The sequence below is a fragment of the Cyanistes caeruleus genome, chromosome 8 (assembly GCF_971803275.1).
Source record: "Cyanistes caeruleus chromosome 8, bCyaCae1.hap1.1, whole genome shotgun sequence".
In the NCBI taxonomy this organism is placed as follows: Eukaryota; Metazoa; Chordata; class Aves; order Passeriformes; family Paridae; genus Cyanistes; species Cyanistes caeruleus.
Window position 1 is genome coordinate 13362041 of NC_141708.1, and position 17181 is coordinate 13379221.

At 40.5% G+C, this 17181-nt stretch overlaps 1 protein-coding gene across 13 annotated transcripts in view; it reads left to right on the plus strand.

The window, feature by feature from the left end:
- The window catches only part of BTRC (beta-transducin repeat containing E3 ubiquitin protein ligase), a 121281-nt gene that overhangs the window by 76236 nt on the left and 27864 nt on the right, over window positions 1–17181 (plus strand). For all 13 annotated transcript variants that reach the window (XR_015290321.1, XR_015290322.1, XM_086901440.1 and 10 more), the window contains one exon: window positions 16154–16385. Coding sequence is in view for 11 of the 13 variants with exons in the window: in XM_086901440.1 (XP_086757566.1) it covers window positions 16154–16385 (232 nt within the window). In the remaining 2 variants the exon portion in view is untranslated. The remainder of the gene's footprint in view (window positions 1–16153; window positions 16386–17181) is intronic.

Below are 17181 nucleotides of genomic sequence, written 5' to 3' on the forward strand. Positions count from 1 at the left end.
TCAGATCATCAACAGATCATCCTCAGTACCATCACATATGGGACAAACAGGTGATCAGACCCAGTCAGCAAAGGCTTCTTAGAGGCAAGTCCTGCTTGTCCAGCCTGATCTGTGATAAGGGAAAGGCTGTAAATGTGTCACCTTGACTTCAGTAAAGCCTTTGATATCATGTCCTGCAGCATTCTCCTGGAGAAACTGGCCAAGCCCAAAGAGTGGTGGTGAATGGAGTCAAATGCAGCTGGTCACCAGTTACCAGTGGTGCTCCCCAGGGCCCAATATTGGAGCCAGTTCTGTTTAGTATCATTATTGACAAGAGATCAAGTGTACCCTCAGCAAACTGATAGATGACACTTAATTGGGTGGGGTGTTGGTCTGCTTGAAGGTAGGGAAGGCTTTGCAGATGGATCTGAACAAGCTGGATCAATGTACCAAGGCCAACTATATGAGATTCAGGAAAGTGAAGTGCCGGGTCCTTCGCTTGGATCACAACCCCACATGGTGCTGCAGGCTGGAGCAGCATTGCTGAAAACTGCCTAGTGGAAAGGACCTGTGGGTACTGGTCAACAGCAGCTGATCAGGAGCCAGCAGTTGCCCAGGTGGCCAAGAAGGCCAGTGGTATCCTGGCTTGTATGAGAAGTAGTGTGGCCAGCAGGACCAGGACACCAATTATCCATCCCCCTGTACTCAGCACTGATGAGGCTGCACTGTGGACATAATTTCTGAACCTGAGAGAATTTCAAGCTCTCAGGGGCTGATTGTTCCCAAGGGAAAATCTTTTGGGAACTTTTTCTTCTCTCAAGGATTGTTTGTGTAAATAAGGTTTTACTTTCCCAAAGCAAGACACAGATGTTCTGAGAGTATTTTCTCTCTTGTCCCACCAATGGGATGAGAGAGATGGTGTTCATTCTACCAGTCAGGATAACCTGTAATCAGAACACCTGATAAAAGGGTTGAAAAACCCCAAAATAAAGGCTTTTTTGCCTCATGAAAACCTGTGGCTGTGTGTGATTCTCAGAGCCCTTTGCTCTATACTTCATGTCCTCTAACGACACTGCACCTCAAATTCCATGTTCAGTTTTGGACCCCTCACTACAAGAGAAACATTGAGGTGCTGGAGCGAGTCTGGAGAAGGGCAGTGTAGCTGATGAAGGGCCTGGAGCACAGGTCCTGTGAGGAGTGGCTGAGGGAACTGGGAGTGTTTAGCCTGGAGAAAAGGAGTCTCAGGCTCAGGGAAACCTTATTGCTGTCTACAACTGCCTGAGAGGAGGGTGTAGCAAAGTGAGGGTCAGCCTTTTCTCCCAAGTAACAAGCAACAGAACAAGAGGAAATGGCCTCAAGTTGTGCAGGGAAGGTTTAGATTGGCTATTATGAAAACTTTTTTCACTGAAAGGTTTATGGAGCATTGGAACAAGCTACAGGAAAGCTGAATCACAGACCTGGAGGTATTTTAAAGGCTTGTGTATGTGGCACTTAGTTTAGTGGTGGATTTGGCAAAGTTAATAGATAGACTTGATGATCTTTGAGGTATTTTCCAGCCTCCATGATTCTACCTTTTGGGACTTTGCAGGTCACTGGTTCCAGCATCTTGTCTTGTAGATCCTTCTTTGTCTCTTTAGTGGACTTACAAAATTTCATTTTGCAATCAGTTAAGGTCTGCTCTGCAGTCTTTTTGTTTTCCATTGTTTCCATCAAAAGATTTTTTCCAGAACCCAGTTGTTCTAATGACTGGAAATCCCCTGCTAGAGTTTTCAACCTAGCTTATTCATGGAGAGGTTGTACCACTGGTTCTTTGTTTCTTCATTTGGTTTTAGTAGTTCTTGTTCCATTTTTTATGTTTATCCACATATAGTTTTAGAGAGCTGTCATACGTGCTTTGTTTTATTAGGACAAGTTGAATGGTCCTTAGGGAGTGGTGTGATTTAAGAAATGGAAAAGATGTTTGAGCATTTGTGGTTGAGGACTTCATTTTCTAGGAAGAATATATTTACTTTTCTGATCACTCTCTCTTAGGCAAAAGTTGTCAAATTATTGTTCTGAGCTGTACTTCAGGTATTGAAAATCTTACATACATGTAAAGATTTAATCCCTCTGGCAGATGTAGTGACGCAGCCTGCATCCCTCTAAAAGGAAAAGAAAGCTTGGATGAATCACTGCATCTTCCAACTTGTTATTGTCAGGTATCATGGTCCCTGATTTTCCTGGAATATTGTTCTGCCCAGTGCAGTACTCAGCAAATACTGCTGCTTGACTGGAATACAGAATCATCAGTAGTCACTGCCACTAATTGGCAGATTTTAAAATTTATTGTTTTCTCGGAGGGAATTTATAATGGGAAATAATTCATGTTGTGCAGTAAAAGCAACTGTTCCATATTTTCCTTCATGTATATTTAACACAATCTGTAATTTACAAAAATAGATTTGAATTAGTCTGCCTGTGGAAGCTCGTACCTAAGATAACTTCAGCAAGGCAGGCAGGCAGTCCCTTGTTGCTTGAAAGCGATGGCTTAGTTGAGGCTGCAGCTTGGAGGGAGACAGCAATAGTCACTTGTATACATTGCTGAACCTTACTGTTGAGGGAAATTAAAAATGAGCAGAAAAGCAGTTGCGCTCACAGTCCTGAAAATAATATTCTAAGTGGCTGCAGTTACTTGTTTTACCATAATAATGAATCTTGACTGGCAATTAGCCCTTACCTGCTCAATTCATGTAACCGGGCTGTTTGGGTCCTGTGCCCAACAGGTGAACTTGCCTTTGTGATGCCCTGAATTTTTGAAATACAGTAGGTCTATCCTAAATGTGTGTGCACAAGTTCAGACTTAACTTTCTTCTCACAATATTGAAGTCTGAAAAACTCCTGTTGCTTCTCAGCACACAGTGAAACCTTTGTAACAGTGATGACAAACGGAGAATTCAGTTCAAACGAGACTAAAATATTTCAGCATTGTTTTTTTCTGACTTCACTTCTCTCACTTTAAGCAACTGCTTTTGTGTGTAGACTAACATCCATTTAGAAGAAAATAAAAGTGAAAACCACTTAACAACTATACTACAAAAAATTAGATGGTTAATTAACTAAGACTTGTAATTTCTCAGCAAAGAAAGCTCCCTCTCTGACAAGTAAACCTTCCTTATAGGTCTTTGATTGTAGGTAATAAAAATGTTCTTAATTAATGCCAATTATGTGTATTTGTTGTTTTCTTTCAAGTCACTGTATTTTATGAAATTGTGTGAACTGCAGAGCTGAATCAGGTTGTTCTCCTGCCATGTTGATTTAGATCTGTCAGCCCTATTCTGGATCATAATTTGTAATCCCAAATAGTTCTGAGGTGGGCTGTAATGGGAGTATTTCAAGGTTTGATTTAGAAGACTGCAGATGATTAGACTTCACAGGCAGTTAATTAATTGTAAAACCTGAGTTTTGAAACTGGTTCGGGTCATAAGTGAAGGTATGTTGGGAATTTAATAATTCTTGGAAAGTATTAGCTGAAGTTCCTAGAGAGCATATGGATCATAAAAAAATAAACAGGTTTTGAAAAATTTTAAATAGTTGGATGAATGTAATTGAAGGTCAGTATTGGATGTCTGAACAGATGGATACTGCTTGTTCTCAACTTGTAAATCCAGAGGGCAAGTACATATGCAGTACTCTTGAAGAACATGGTCTTTAGTGGCTGCAAAAGATGAACAGCAAAGGTTTGTGAACCCTATAGTTGGAAAATCTAACTAAAATATTATTCTCTATACAGCATCTTTTAAAAAGAGTTCCAGAGTTTGCTCATGATAAATTAAATATTTCAACATCAGACAATTGTAACTATCCAAAAACCTGTCAAGTGTATATGAACTTGGATAGTGAGGTTAGAAGTACAAAGTCACGTAGGTTGGAAAAGACCTCAGGTGATCCAACCTTCTGCTTACAGTTGAGTCAATATTGAATTCATTACTTCCAAGTAAGCTCCACAGCCAGGTACCAGCTTCTCTTCTTTGGGTTTTACATCTACAGAATATCTACATACAATTTGAGGTCTCAGACTGCACTGAGAAGTGAAGCCAGCATGTGCGTTGTGTAAGAAGGGCTACATTTTGTCCTAGCTGTTGTCCACCTTTGTCTCCTAACATAGCACCAAGGACCACATCAAGTTAGGTAGTATTGAAGTAACAAAGACACAAAAACAGCTGCAAGCTGTTTTTCAAAAAGGAAGGGAGATATATTGCTGTTAATATACAGAAGTAATCACGGATCTCAAAAGTTTCAGTACTTGGTCATGTATGTTTGGGGAGCTGCTGCTGCTGTTTTCCTGCAGTGTGGTCAGCACCACCTTTTACTTGTCTCATTCAGGCCTAAGCCACAGCTCTGTAGAGATGGGGGGAGACCAGATTGATTGTGGTGTCAGCCCAAGAGACACCCAGCTGAAGGTCACCAGCCCAACCAACAGATCTGCAACTGCAGAGATCTTCCTTTCATTTGAGATGTCCTTTCACTGTTGCTGGACAGGTCAGATGTCACACTGTAATCCTCTCCTGCCACATGCAAGAGGTGTGGGGAGGGAGAAGTTGTTGCCAATGCTTTTCTCCAGGTCCTCTTAAGGGGATGAAAGGAATGGCCTTGGATGCCATCTGTAGTGCAGGAGGAAGGTCTGTGTGTCAGGATTTGGGTGCAGCAGCAGGACTGTGTACAGAGTTCGGGCCCAAAATGGCAAGGACAGCTGTCAGATGGGACTGAGGGGCATCAGCAGGCGATGTTGGGAAGTTTTGGTCAGGTGCTTCTGTCATCTACTCGGGTCTAGTTACTTCTAATCTTTCTTATTGGACTTGTCAGAGGCATGAAAACGTAGCTGTGGATTGCCTAGCACATCCTACTGTATTTCCTCATCTCTGTCACATACAAATATTAAAATCACAAACTTCTAAACCCAGGAGGTGTTCTGAAGTCTCCCAGTGGTTACACGTTAGAATTGCTGTGATGAGTAAAGAAACTTAGCCAAAGCATATCCTCCCTAAGGCACTTACCTTTGGGATATGAGTTGTTGCCATGTCTGTATTGATTTTGGAGTGCTATCTCTGTGTCTCAGTTTGAGAAAACTCAACGTGAAACTTTGATAACACACTTGGCTTTTGGTTCTGCTTTGGAAGGCTGTGGAAACAATTACTGCTGCTGCATTTTTTCCAGCTGGTGAAGTGAGACCATGCCTTTACTAAGGGGTTCTGTTTTGTTTAGTTTTTACATGACAGATTTGTTTGCTGACACCTGAGAGGAAATTTACACTTGTGTGATGTGGTGTCACTTTGTGGCATTGCCCTCAACAAGCACCTTTGGTGCAGAGGCTTCATTCCCAGCATTAAGCAGTGCTTTGTGTGAAGTGTGTTGGGACACATCTATTTAACTGATAGACTTGTGAAATGGAGTGACTTGCCTATGGCAGCACAGGAAGGGAGTGGGAGAGTTAGGAGTAAAACTCGAAAGATTTGGCTCCCGTTTCCCTTTTTCATTTTTGCATTTGTACTTCCAGCTTTCAGTTTATCAAGAATTAATAAGTAATAACCCATGATAGAAAAGGCCTGACACTCCTTCTGTCGTGAGATGTTTCTTTGTCTTCAGCATTGTGCAGAACTCAGCAGTGTTACATGTTTTTAGTTTTACTTAAGTGGCATTACTCAATATTTAATGTGAAATAGAAACACGTAATTCACAACTGCAGTCAGCTGTGTTGGGATGTTTGTCAGCCAAAAGGTGGGTGAAGTAGCAAGACTTTCTTTATGCCATGAAAATTGAAAATTTTCAACAACTTTTTCATTTAATTTCTTGTTACATTTCACGTTGTACACACAGCTGACATGATAATCCTTCAGCTTGTCCTAAATTACATTTTAAAATAGAGATAAGATAATTATAGTGATCTGAGTATTTTTAATCAGTTGTAGAGGGAATTTCTAATGACACTTGTTTCTCTTGAATTTCAGATAAATTAGTGGATGTGTTAATTATGCATGTGACAAAAAAAGTAAATCAAGTGAAAATTACAAACAGCATTACCCAGGACTGCTTTGACTGGGATCAGTCAGTCACCGCTTGGCATCTATGGCTCTTCTGTTTGGAGAGTGCTAGAGGGAGCTCTAACCCCTCGATCGAGGAACAGGCTGTCAATGGTGCATCTCAGAGTTTGGGCTGTGGTAGGAAACGTTGAGTGTTTTTGATGTTTTAATTTTATTTTATAGCAGAAGGTTGCATATGGTTTTTCCAGGCATGAGCCCAAATTGCCCTTCCTAGATGAGAAGATGCAAATACTATATTTGTAGGTGTACTATTATTAGCTTTAATACAGGCTATTGTGAGCTACCTGAAAATACAGAAAACGAGTGGTATCAGAGAGATGTTTAGCAAATACTGAGTGCTGAAGGCTAATAGTCTTTTCCTTCTGCAAAGGAGAAAAATTCTAACCATGAAAGACCTAATGGTATTTAAAAGAGAATACATCTTAAACTGGTGGAAGCAGAAGCTACTTTACTCAGCATGTAACAGAGTCTTAGATGTTTAGCCAGTTATTATAGTAGAAGTTATAGAACACATTGGTGGTTGTTAGATAAATTTACAAATTGGATGCATCAGTGCATGAGGATGGGAGAGATTTCTCACTTCATATGCTCCACACTGATAACATTCTTGATATGACAGGAAAGTAACTCTCAGAAATGGGATATAAAAAAAAGAAAAGAAAACTTGGTTTTTATCTGTAGAAAGGGAAATATAGGTGAGTTGATACTATTTTCATTGTTTATTAACAAACTCACTAAAAGGAATAGCAGAATCATGGTTTTGTGTGAAGGAACATTGTGTGGAAAGTACAGTATTTTGAAGGACCAAGTGAGGCTAGCAGTTCTGTTTTGCCACTATTTACTGGGGGATTTATATTGTTTGTATGCTACATTCAAACACATCCACTTTGATTGAGCCTAGTATAATGAGATGAATAATGGAAAGCTCCCTCCCTCCTTTAGTTTGAGGTATTTTTCTGAAAGATTATTGGCAGCTAAACACCAAGTCAAGGAGGAATCCCTGGTGGAACAGTTTGTGATTTGAGCCTCTGGGTTATGCAATTTGAGTGTCAGCTGATACGAATGAAGTCTGCTCAGCTGTGGAGCTGCATATGCCTTCCTGAAGTGCTGTTATGGTTAGAGCTGGTCACTTGCTGTAACAGAGAGTCCTCGTTTCTGCCTTTCTTATGTCATGTGCTTTCACATTGCAGCAGCAATTGGCCTAACCCAACTTAATGCTGTTTCTGAAGATACAGAATTCATTGTCCTTAGCAGGTATATTTGGAGTCTGTTCCTCAGGTCATGAATCTCTTATCAGGTATCAATGAAAGAATGGACCAACACAATCTTATATTTTAAGATCAATCTTAATCTTAAGATACAAAGTCAAAGAAAACTTCAAGGTAGGATGGACCTCTGGAGGTCTGTAGTTCAGCTGCCTGTTCAGAGGAGGATTACTTCACAACCAGTTCATTTTGCTTGGAATTTTGTCCACTCATATTTTGAATGTCTTCCTTTTAATGTCAAGAGCTTTGATTGCTACACCCTGTTGCTGTTGCCCCTCTTCGTGTCTTTACACACTTCTGAAAAGATTCCATCTCTCTTTCCTCTGAACCTCCCTTTAGGTAGTGGAAGGCTGGTGGATAACCCCCAGTCTTCTCCAGGTGAAACACATCCATCTTCCTTGGCAATCCTAGGGGTCCTCCATGGGAATCACCCTGCTTTGCCAGGAAGGTAGTGTTTGACTGGAAGTTTAGCAGAACAGCTCATCTGGAGAAGACAATGCTCATTAGCAAGAGAGGGTTATTGGATGACCTTGTAGAGGTTATAGGACCACTACAAGACAAAATCTCAAGATTTTGGCTGCAGACCACTGACCAGCTTTAACTTAGCACTGTACAAGAATATTTAATGGATTTGTCTTCTTACAAGTGCCTCTGTGGTGGCTGCTAATAGCAATAGTATTGGTATCAGCCAGTGTGAGTTGCTCAGATGTCCTCTTCTAGATCTGGCTGTACAGGTGGAAAAGAATACCATGCAGCCTTTGCCTGGCTGCTGCAGGTTGCTGCCCTCCAGGATCTGTCAGCAAAACTGCAAACCTGCTCTCAGTTAAGATGAGGTGTTTTAGTGTAGACAGTTTAAATAGCAGGTCTCTGCTAACAAGCTTATTTTGACTGAAATAGGTTAGGGAGTGCTCGTGTAGCCAACTCCTCCAGCAGATCCAAGGAGTACATTTGCAATGGGAGCAGAGCACATACATGAATCTTGTGCTTTTTCAGAAGGCTGCTGGGTTTTTGTTTGTTACATCTATCTCTCCAGTATGCCTGAAATACGTAGTACTCCTGTAGCTTGCAAATATTATATGATATCCAGCATGTATATTCCTGATGTCCAGTTCTGAATCTCTCACATTGCCTTGGCCTAGTAGTTTGGTGCACATGTGCCCTCTTTGTTGATAACAAAATGCATCTCAAAGGAAAAACTCACTGAAAATACAACTAAGCCATCTTGGAGGGCTTCTGTTTCTTGGTGCTAAAAGCTTTACATAGGAAGAACCAAGTGGTCTGAAAATTTCAGTACTGTTATTGAGAGCAGATAACAGGTTTTAAGGGTCATTCTCTCTCTCTTTTTGTGTTGTTCACAGTAGTATCAGTCTTCACTGTTACTTCAGCCATGTTTTGAATCATTTGAGTCCATCTACCTGTTCATGGCTGCCTTTCTCTCTCAATTAAGGGAGCACTTGAAGCAAGAAGAAAATCAGCAGTAACACCCATAAAGAGTAACTTCACTCAGGCAGTAGATCATGCTTGAGTGTTTTAAAAACAGAAGCAACTGTTCCAGAAAACTATGAAACTGCTGCTTAGAGCATTGTTTACTTATGCCTCTCCCTGATATAAATGAGCGCTTTGCTGCTACTGGCCATTACCTGATGACTTTAGTAGACTGGTTCTTCAAGTCATAATGTGCATATTCCTTCCCTCCATTAACAGTAATAACATGTAATGGTCCCAGCAGTTCAGCTCTGGTTCTGGTAGCCATACCAAGGAAGAAAGCATTTCCTTTGATGGTTTCCAGTGGAAGAGATTTGTTGTTACTGGAGTGTCTGTTTTGAAATTTATGTATGATCACTTTACAGCTAGTAAAAGGTGTGCTCTGTAATCTGTCTCTTTAAGAGTGATGGTGCCTGCCCTCCCCCCCAAATGTCTAGATATGCATTTGGTCAGGGATCATAGTTTGGGAAAGTAACATATGCCAGTGCTGTGCTGATGCAAGCAGATTTCTCATCACTGCTGGTTATTTGCAAAGACAACTTGGAGATGAGGAGGAGGAGAGGGACTCCCAATTCACATCCATTGCTGGCATCAGAAAAATTTTATTTTGGAGGTTTTTGTCAACACTTAAAATTTAGGTGGGAGACCTATATCGAAGGAAAGTTTACAGTAAGAGCTATGAGATTCCAGACAGTTAAACTTTATTAGCCTGTCTGAAACATTAAGTATTAGCTTAAAAGAATATTTTTTTAATCTCCTCTCCCTGTTACTGTTTACTGTGTAGCAGTGTGGGAGGGGAGCATCTTATCCAGCAAGGTATTATTGCTGCTCTTTGTGTAGCCTATGTGCAAGTGCCCGTGGCTCAGTCCTGTCTCCCCAGTCCCTAGAGAGACTACCCATGTTACTTCTCTGGTGTCTGCAGCTTTTCCTGGCCCTGAACAAAATCAGCCCTTTCCTTTTCTTCTGTATCTGAGGTAATATCCTCAGCCAGGTGCCCTCCAGGCTGACACCATATCATAGGTACTTAGATGGTACCTCTGAAAACTATTGCCCTCCCAGGATTTCAGAAAGTGCAGCAGGTTGGGATGCTGTGTCCAGCGTAATTCCCGTGATCTTTCATCTAGATGTATCCTTTCTTACAAAGCTTTTCTGCAGTGTGATTAGAAACCAGATGTGGACAAGCAGCCTAAAGCTCCAGAGAAGCAAAATTGCTAGTTCCTTGGGTGCTGTTAGATTCAGTATGTGTGTTTTGAATTTTCTCTTGAAAATAAACAGTAGAGATGCTGCAGTTTCTTTCATGGTGGTTTCTTTTTGACTCTCAGATGTGATTGATGATCATCTACTTGTGGGTTATGTTCGTTTTTCAGAATGTTTCAGTGAGCTTTGCAGCGTGGAAAGTAATTCAGTACTGAGCGAGTAAGTCCATATATGAGCTAAACCCATGGTTAACCTCACAGAGGCTGTTATGTGAGATGGAGGCAGGCAGAAATGGGTAGATTCTAAACTGAGCTTTTAAAATAAAAGTAAATGGAGTGAGTTGTTTAATGACCTAGCATTGTAGCCTTGCTGTCAACTCAAACACTGGAAAAGCAGGTTCATCCTGCAAAGGAGAAAAATGAGGAGCTGGCTGCCCTATTCATGTCTCTCAGGTGCTATGGCTCATGAGATCATGTTTTTTATGGTGAGGCAACCCTCTCACCACCCCCCAGTTCTCAAAGCAAAGGAGTTCTTTTATTGGAAGCTGCCAGTGAGGATCTGTAAAGGAACTTACCTCTTTTCTTAGCCTTGGCAGTCTGGGAATCAGTTCTGGAGCATTTGGTAACTGCAAGCCTAAAAAAGAAGCCCGCCATAGAAATTGAACCTGTATCCTCTTAATTAAGAGTATTTCTACTGCCTTTGGGCAGTGGAAAAAAACACCCTTTGAACTGGATTCTCAAGTAACTATCTCTGCCTTTAGCATGGAAGGCTAGAATACCTCAGCTCGGTTTCACCATTTTTGTTACATTGCTGTGGTTACATTGTTGTGGCATTGAGTGCTACTTCATCATGAGCAGTAGCAAGCAATTCCATGGCCACACAAGTAACTTTGGGAAAGGCAACTGGGCTGAGATTCTCTGGCTAAGAGCACCTTTTCAGGCATCAACCAAACCGTCCCATGGCCATGTGTGTACTTTTTAATCCTTCTGCTTTTTCCCACATGCTTCTAACTTGATCCAGAATTCCTGAGCTTTTGCTGCTGGTGAAAATAGTTTCATGTTTGGATTCACAGTTGTGGGCATTTTTTATGTGGTCAATCTTGAAGAATATTCAGGATATAGAGGCAAGCATGGCTTTGCTTTCATTGTGAAGTTCTTGTCTTTCCCCGCCTTCCTTGGCCCCTGGACATACACCTCCGTGGTTCCTTTCTTTGTCATTCCATTGCTTGGGTTTTTTCCCCCAGTGTCTTTTATCTTGTGAGTAAAGTTTGAACAGTACGCAGAAAGTTAACTGCCTGGAGTCTTTTAAATATAAGTAACACGCACCCAGTAATAAGCTGTCGGTTGTTTTTTTGCTGCCTGCAAAGAAACATAAACACAGCGCTCATTTCTGGCAGGTTTTTACTGTCAGAGTTTCTCCTATTATATTTATCTTACAATTTGCCAGGGGGTGAAGTTATTAAGTTTTAGCAGCAGCCATCGATCAAGTTCACAAGTTAACACGATAAAGGCTCTGTGCCGCTCCGATCCGGGAAAATGATGATCCTCACTCGGTAATTAACTAAATGAGAAAGTTAAATCTTACTTGAGAGCTGGGAGAGATGAAAGAGAGGTGTTTGTCAGTTTCTCAGTGGAAATTAGAAGCAGTTTTCTGCAATTCCCTAAGCTGCTGCTCTGTCATATTTTACATAAGCACTGGGAAAACGTCTTGTAATTAGTGCTGTCATGGAGGATTTTTTTTGCTGAAGGATGTTGGAATAATTCATTAGATTATCAAGAAAGGCTTGTGTCCTGAAATGATTAGCACAGTGAAATTTAAACCATTAACGATAACAAGTTTAGAGCTTGCTGCAGTGCAGAGGCACCCGGGGTATGTCTGTGCCTATTTCAATCATTTCTTATAATTAAACATTATGTCCTCTTTTTTCCTCCCCTTCACTAAGACCCATCCAAAATTCCTGTTAAGGTGGTTCTGTCTAGATCAGTGACTTAACCACAACGGGCAGTGCAGGCAATTGGAGGAGAAATGCTGCAATTGCAGAGAAGCAGTAAAGGACATTTGTCTGTGTCAGAGCCTGTAGTCCCTGTGAGTCCAGGAAGGAGGGAAAAAGCCCAGAATGACCTGTTGGTACTAGAACATGAAAGAGAAGACCTTTCCTTTTATCTACAGAGAAGCTGAATTTTTCAGTGATGGTCTAAGCTCTCAGTATTTTTAGAGCTTCATCATGAAGATGTCTTGAACATTCAGAAGGTCCCACATTTTGCTGGGATCATTTAAGCCATTCTTGATATTCTAGGAGACAGTTTCTCTGTGACTTGAAGAGATGTCTTCTTGCACTGAGAAACACAAAAGCTGAATTCATCTATCCTGTGAAAGGTGACTGAACAAAGTCCTCTGCAATGACTAGAGCAACGTAATTTTTTTAAAAAAAACGTAAAAGTTGTGACCACTTGTGTTGGTGGGTAAACACTATTGCTGTACTACAGTCAGGGAAGTTGCTTGGTTTTGGTTTTTTTCTGTGCTTTAGGAGGCTCCTTGGTCCCTTGCACCGAAGAAAACCAAAAGTAACTTTGGTTGTCATATATGGGTTTACAGCTGCAGTTTACTGTAGATGGTTTGTTTTATGTGCAAAGCAGTAGATTTATCCAGTCTTTATTTATCTGTGTTGAAATATTGCACCTTCCTACAGTTGCAAGCCATTATTTAGATTAAAGTCCTTTCATATATTAGTCCTCTTCTACTTCACTGGGCATACAAATGTGCTTTGTGTTAAATGTAGCCATTTGGAGAAATGGTCTTGTAATTAGGGGATGCAGTGGAGCATAGTACGTAGATCCCTGAGCTCGTACCAACCTGAGGCACTCAATCCCCTGTGTTTCCTGGCACTGCTTATGAGCTCAGGCTCAGCATTGTCAGAGGACACCTCTGCCATTCCTGCAGATGAGTCATGGTGCCCAGAGCCAGCTGGGGCACCTCTCAGCCCTCACTTACAGGGCTTTGTGAAAAAGAGTTGGTGAAGCTTCATCTGCTCCAAGTTAGTGGTTTTTTCTGTTATACCCAAATTTCCTCCCAGATGATGAACTACTGGTGCTTATTCTTCTTTGCCATTTTTGGAAGTGAAGCTTATAAAAAATATGATTGTATACAGTGCATTTGGATGGATATTTACCCTAGCAGTGTGGATGGCAAGTGGAACAGGTTTTTCTTTTTCAGGTGAGGCCTGATTATTGTGTCAAGAGACAGAGGAGGCTGTAGATGATTCAATAATACAGACGCTTGATGATGTTGTTTTGTTGCTGCTTTTTTTGTTGTAATAGGTCTTTTTCACTGAACTGCCAGTGGATTTTCAGGAATCTTTAAATTCAAATTCTGGAACTTTTGTTCTAAACTATAGTTGGAGTGATTTGAGAACCCTGTCAGTTTACCTGTCTCTGTTCGGCAGAACTGGTGTGTTCATGGCATATCCTGTTCTCTTGGTCCCCTGCTTGCACAAACCATAGGACCTGCTGAGCACACCTCTTGGGCTTATGTTCACTCCTTTTGGTGGGAAACCAGGGCAGGTGAGAGTGCAAACTGGGTCTCAAGCTGACATTGTAACAATGCAGCTGAAGTATGAACCTAAAAAATATGGTGTTCTCATGTCCACTAATTTGGACATAAACACTGCAACATGCTTTTCTTAGCAGAACCACTTTATAAATCTGGAGTTTCACTTCCAGAGTTGTTAAAAGTGCTGGTCAATGGATTGTTTAATTTACTCATTATTCCTATCCAAGGAGCCTGTGTTAAGACAGAATTAATTGTTTTGTCCCATCTGAACCATCTATTTGTACACACATAAGCCATGACTTTTATTTGCAGATGTTACAACTTCTGTTTGATACCACAAACCAATGTTTTCGAAGAAACTGGGGAGTTGAAGGCTGCTGGGAGAAGGGTGTTCAGAAGGCAAGGAAAGGCCAGAATATGGTGCCACCCTGTGAAAGGAGCTGCAGCTTTGTGTCCTTTGAACATCAGCTGTATACTCTGCTCAGCCTCAGCATATCAGGCAGACTTCACAGTCTCTCAAATTAGAAGACAGATGTGTAGGTTTTCAAAAAATGTTTTTTAGAGACAAGATGTTTCGTAAGGTGCACAGCAAACAAAATGAGAAATTAAAAGAGATCAAGTTTGTAGATTGCAACATCTCCCCACTGTCTTAATCTGGCATTTTGCTGGGATGCCTGTTTTGCAGGCAGTTTAAGTGCGGCAAAAAATTACCAGAATCCCTTAACAAAGATGTTCAGTCCACTCCTCTGGTAATCATATTTACCTTAAGTACTGTTGGACTTTGCTAGAAGAAGTCCAGTCTTTCACACACAGGACTTGATGCCTATAGTCTCTTTAGTGATTTGTCTTGGCCCAAGAGAGAGTTTTTTGTTCCTGCTGCCCAGTACTGGCTCTGTAACTTGCTTGCAGTCACTGCAAGTCACAGCAGTCAGTGCTGTCCACGTGAGGATTGAATGAAATTGTAACTTGCTGTCCTTGTGTCCTTGTCTTGAATGATCTTGCTGGACACAGCCACCCACAGCCACACATTTGCAGGGGGGAACAGGGGTAAACTTGAAAACAGCTACACAGTGGAGCACTGATGGTGTGATCACCTTATTCTGTGTTCTCAAAGAAGTTAAAGTCAAACTATAATCCAGAAATAGAAGAAGCTGCTTATTAAAAATTACAGCTGTTTGCTATCTTTTTCTACCAAAGGAAGGTCCAGCTTTCCAGAAATGTTGAAAAGAGTATTTAGGTGCATTATCTCTAAGAAAATGAAATTTATATGGTGACCAGTTATGTAGATTTTAAAATTACAAGATTTTGGTGTTCCAAAATCAGAATTACTGTTGGGATTGGGAGGTATTGAAGTTCAGGAGTTATTTACTCCTGAGAAATGAGAAACTTCTGCATTCCAAATCTACTATTGATAACTAAATTTTGTGGTCTTCAAATAGCTTGCTGTTTTTGCACTTGCTGAAAAGGGGCTTTTTTCTTGTTTTCCCTTTTCCTGTAAAATTGATTAATCATTGTATTTCTTTTAGTTCATTAGATATCTTTGCAGAGATATTTAGGTACTCATTTTTTTTTCTCTTAAATTTAATAAGGTTCCCTGGCAAGGTTGATGCTTGGAATTATCATTATAGAACAAAAATATGGCATCCCTACCTCAGTGTTTTATGTGTTCTTATATCTGTAAATTATTTGATAATTAATGAAGAACCTCTGTGTGTATTTTGACAATAAAAATGATGTAATAATATTGACTGTTATTATAATGCTGTCTGGTGTTAAACTGTTGCAATAAAAGAGAGAAAATCACATTTTTAGCAGAAGATAGGAACTATTTGACCAGCATAAGAAAAAATAATTTCCCAGCAAACGGTTAATCTTATTTGGACAAAGGATACCCTTGCAATGCAAAATGTGCACTTTTCTTCCAGTTAAATCATTTAGAAAGCAGAATTTATATCTTACTATCAAGTAGTAAATTGAAATGTCAGTGTTCTGTTTTGTCCCTGAAACTCTTCTTTGAGCTGACTCCTTCTGACAAGATATTAACAGTGCTCAGAAAGTTGAAAATATTTTATTCTGTGAAAGAAGTATTTACCAAATGTCAGGGTGTATTTTAGCTGGCTTTGCTCTCAAGGTATAATTCAATTTTTTTTCATCCATTTCATGCATTCCCTATGAATTTTAGCAGCAATCCATTCTTTAGAAGAAAAAAACAAAGCAGTTCATACTACAGAGTACAAATGCAGTTTGCTGTTGGTGCATTGAAGTAAATGATAGATGTACATTAGGAATCCAAATGCATTTTACTGTCTATATATTAAATAATGTGTTAAATAATAAAAATATGTGTTTATGTTAAACTGCTGCTGAAGGTTTCCCATCTGACCAGAGTGCTTTGTGTGCAGCTCTGGCACGAGGCAGTGCATTGTCCTGCAGGCTGTGCTCGGGCTGGCGGCACCGGCCGCGATATGTGGTTTCAGACAGCTTTCATGTGTCAGAGTGCTTTTTGCCTTCTATTGTCTGCCTCCTGTAAGAAATTGTACAACTGCTTGTGTTTCTTCTCATATGTGTTATTTGGGTTGTTCCTGTCCTTCCTGTTTACAGACAAAACTTGCCAATGGCACTTCCAGTATGATTGTGCCCAAGCAAAGAAAACTGTCTGCAAGCTATGAGAAGGAGAAGGAGCTCTGCGTCAAGTACTTTGAACAGTGGTCCGAGTCTGATCAGGTGGAGTTTGTGGAGCACCTCATCTCCCAGATGTGTCACTACCAGCACGGACACATAAACTCATACCTCAAACCCATGTTACAGCGGGACTTCATCACTGCACTGCCAGGTATTTCTGCAGGCAGAGGGAGCTTGCTCCCTGTCTTTCAAAAAACTATTCTGTTTCACCCTACCCTGCTGGAGAGGTCTCTTATACAGTCAGTTTGCAGAACAGATAGTAGCTTTTGAATGAAAAGCTCTATACCAGTATGAAACGTTGTAATATTTTAATTTGTGATTCTACTGTGTGTCAAGGCATGATCTAACACCGTCATGGTTTGTCTAGGAGTAAGTGTTAGCTAATCTGTGTGTTGTAAGGGTAGTTATCCCAAGCCACAGGGCAGGTACTTGTGCTCTTAATGCCCACAGCGATGCATGAATAACGAAATTTTTTTAAATTAAAACTACTACTCTTTCTGGTTGCTCAGCTGAGGTTTTCCCTTTTCTTATTTAGATATTTGTCTCTCTTTCCTACTGAAATAACTTCCTGAAGCCATTGCTTTGATTATGTGTTTATTGCTAATAGAAAATGGAGGGCATAAGAGCAAAAGATGGAAGTGTTCTGTTTTTTACACCTTTTTAGTGCCTTCCATGGAAAATATTATCCCAGTTATTCTCAGATGTGGCATTGGGCAGATTTCATTGAATGCACACATAAAGTAGTGTGTATAAACATGCAGTTTTATATCGGCCCTGTCTTATACATGGGAAAACTAAAGTGGTGGGAGATCAGATATATACAGTAATAGAGTTTCAGAACCAAGCAGAAATTCCTGGCTCTTTTGCTCATATTTTTTCAGACCATTAGATCATACCTTGGTAGACAGATAAATAGATAGATAGCTAGTAGATTAGTATTCCCATGC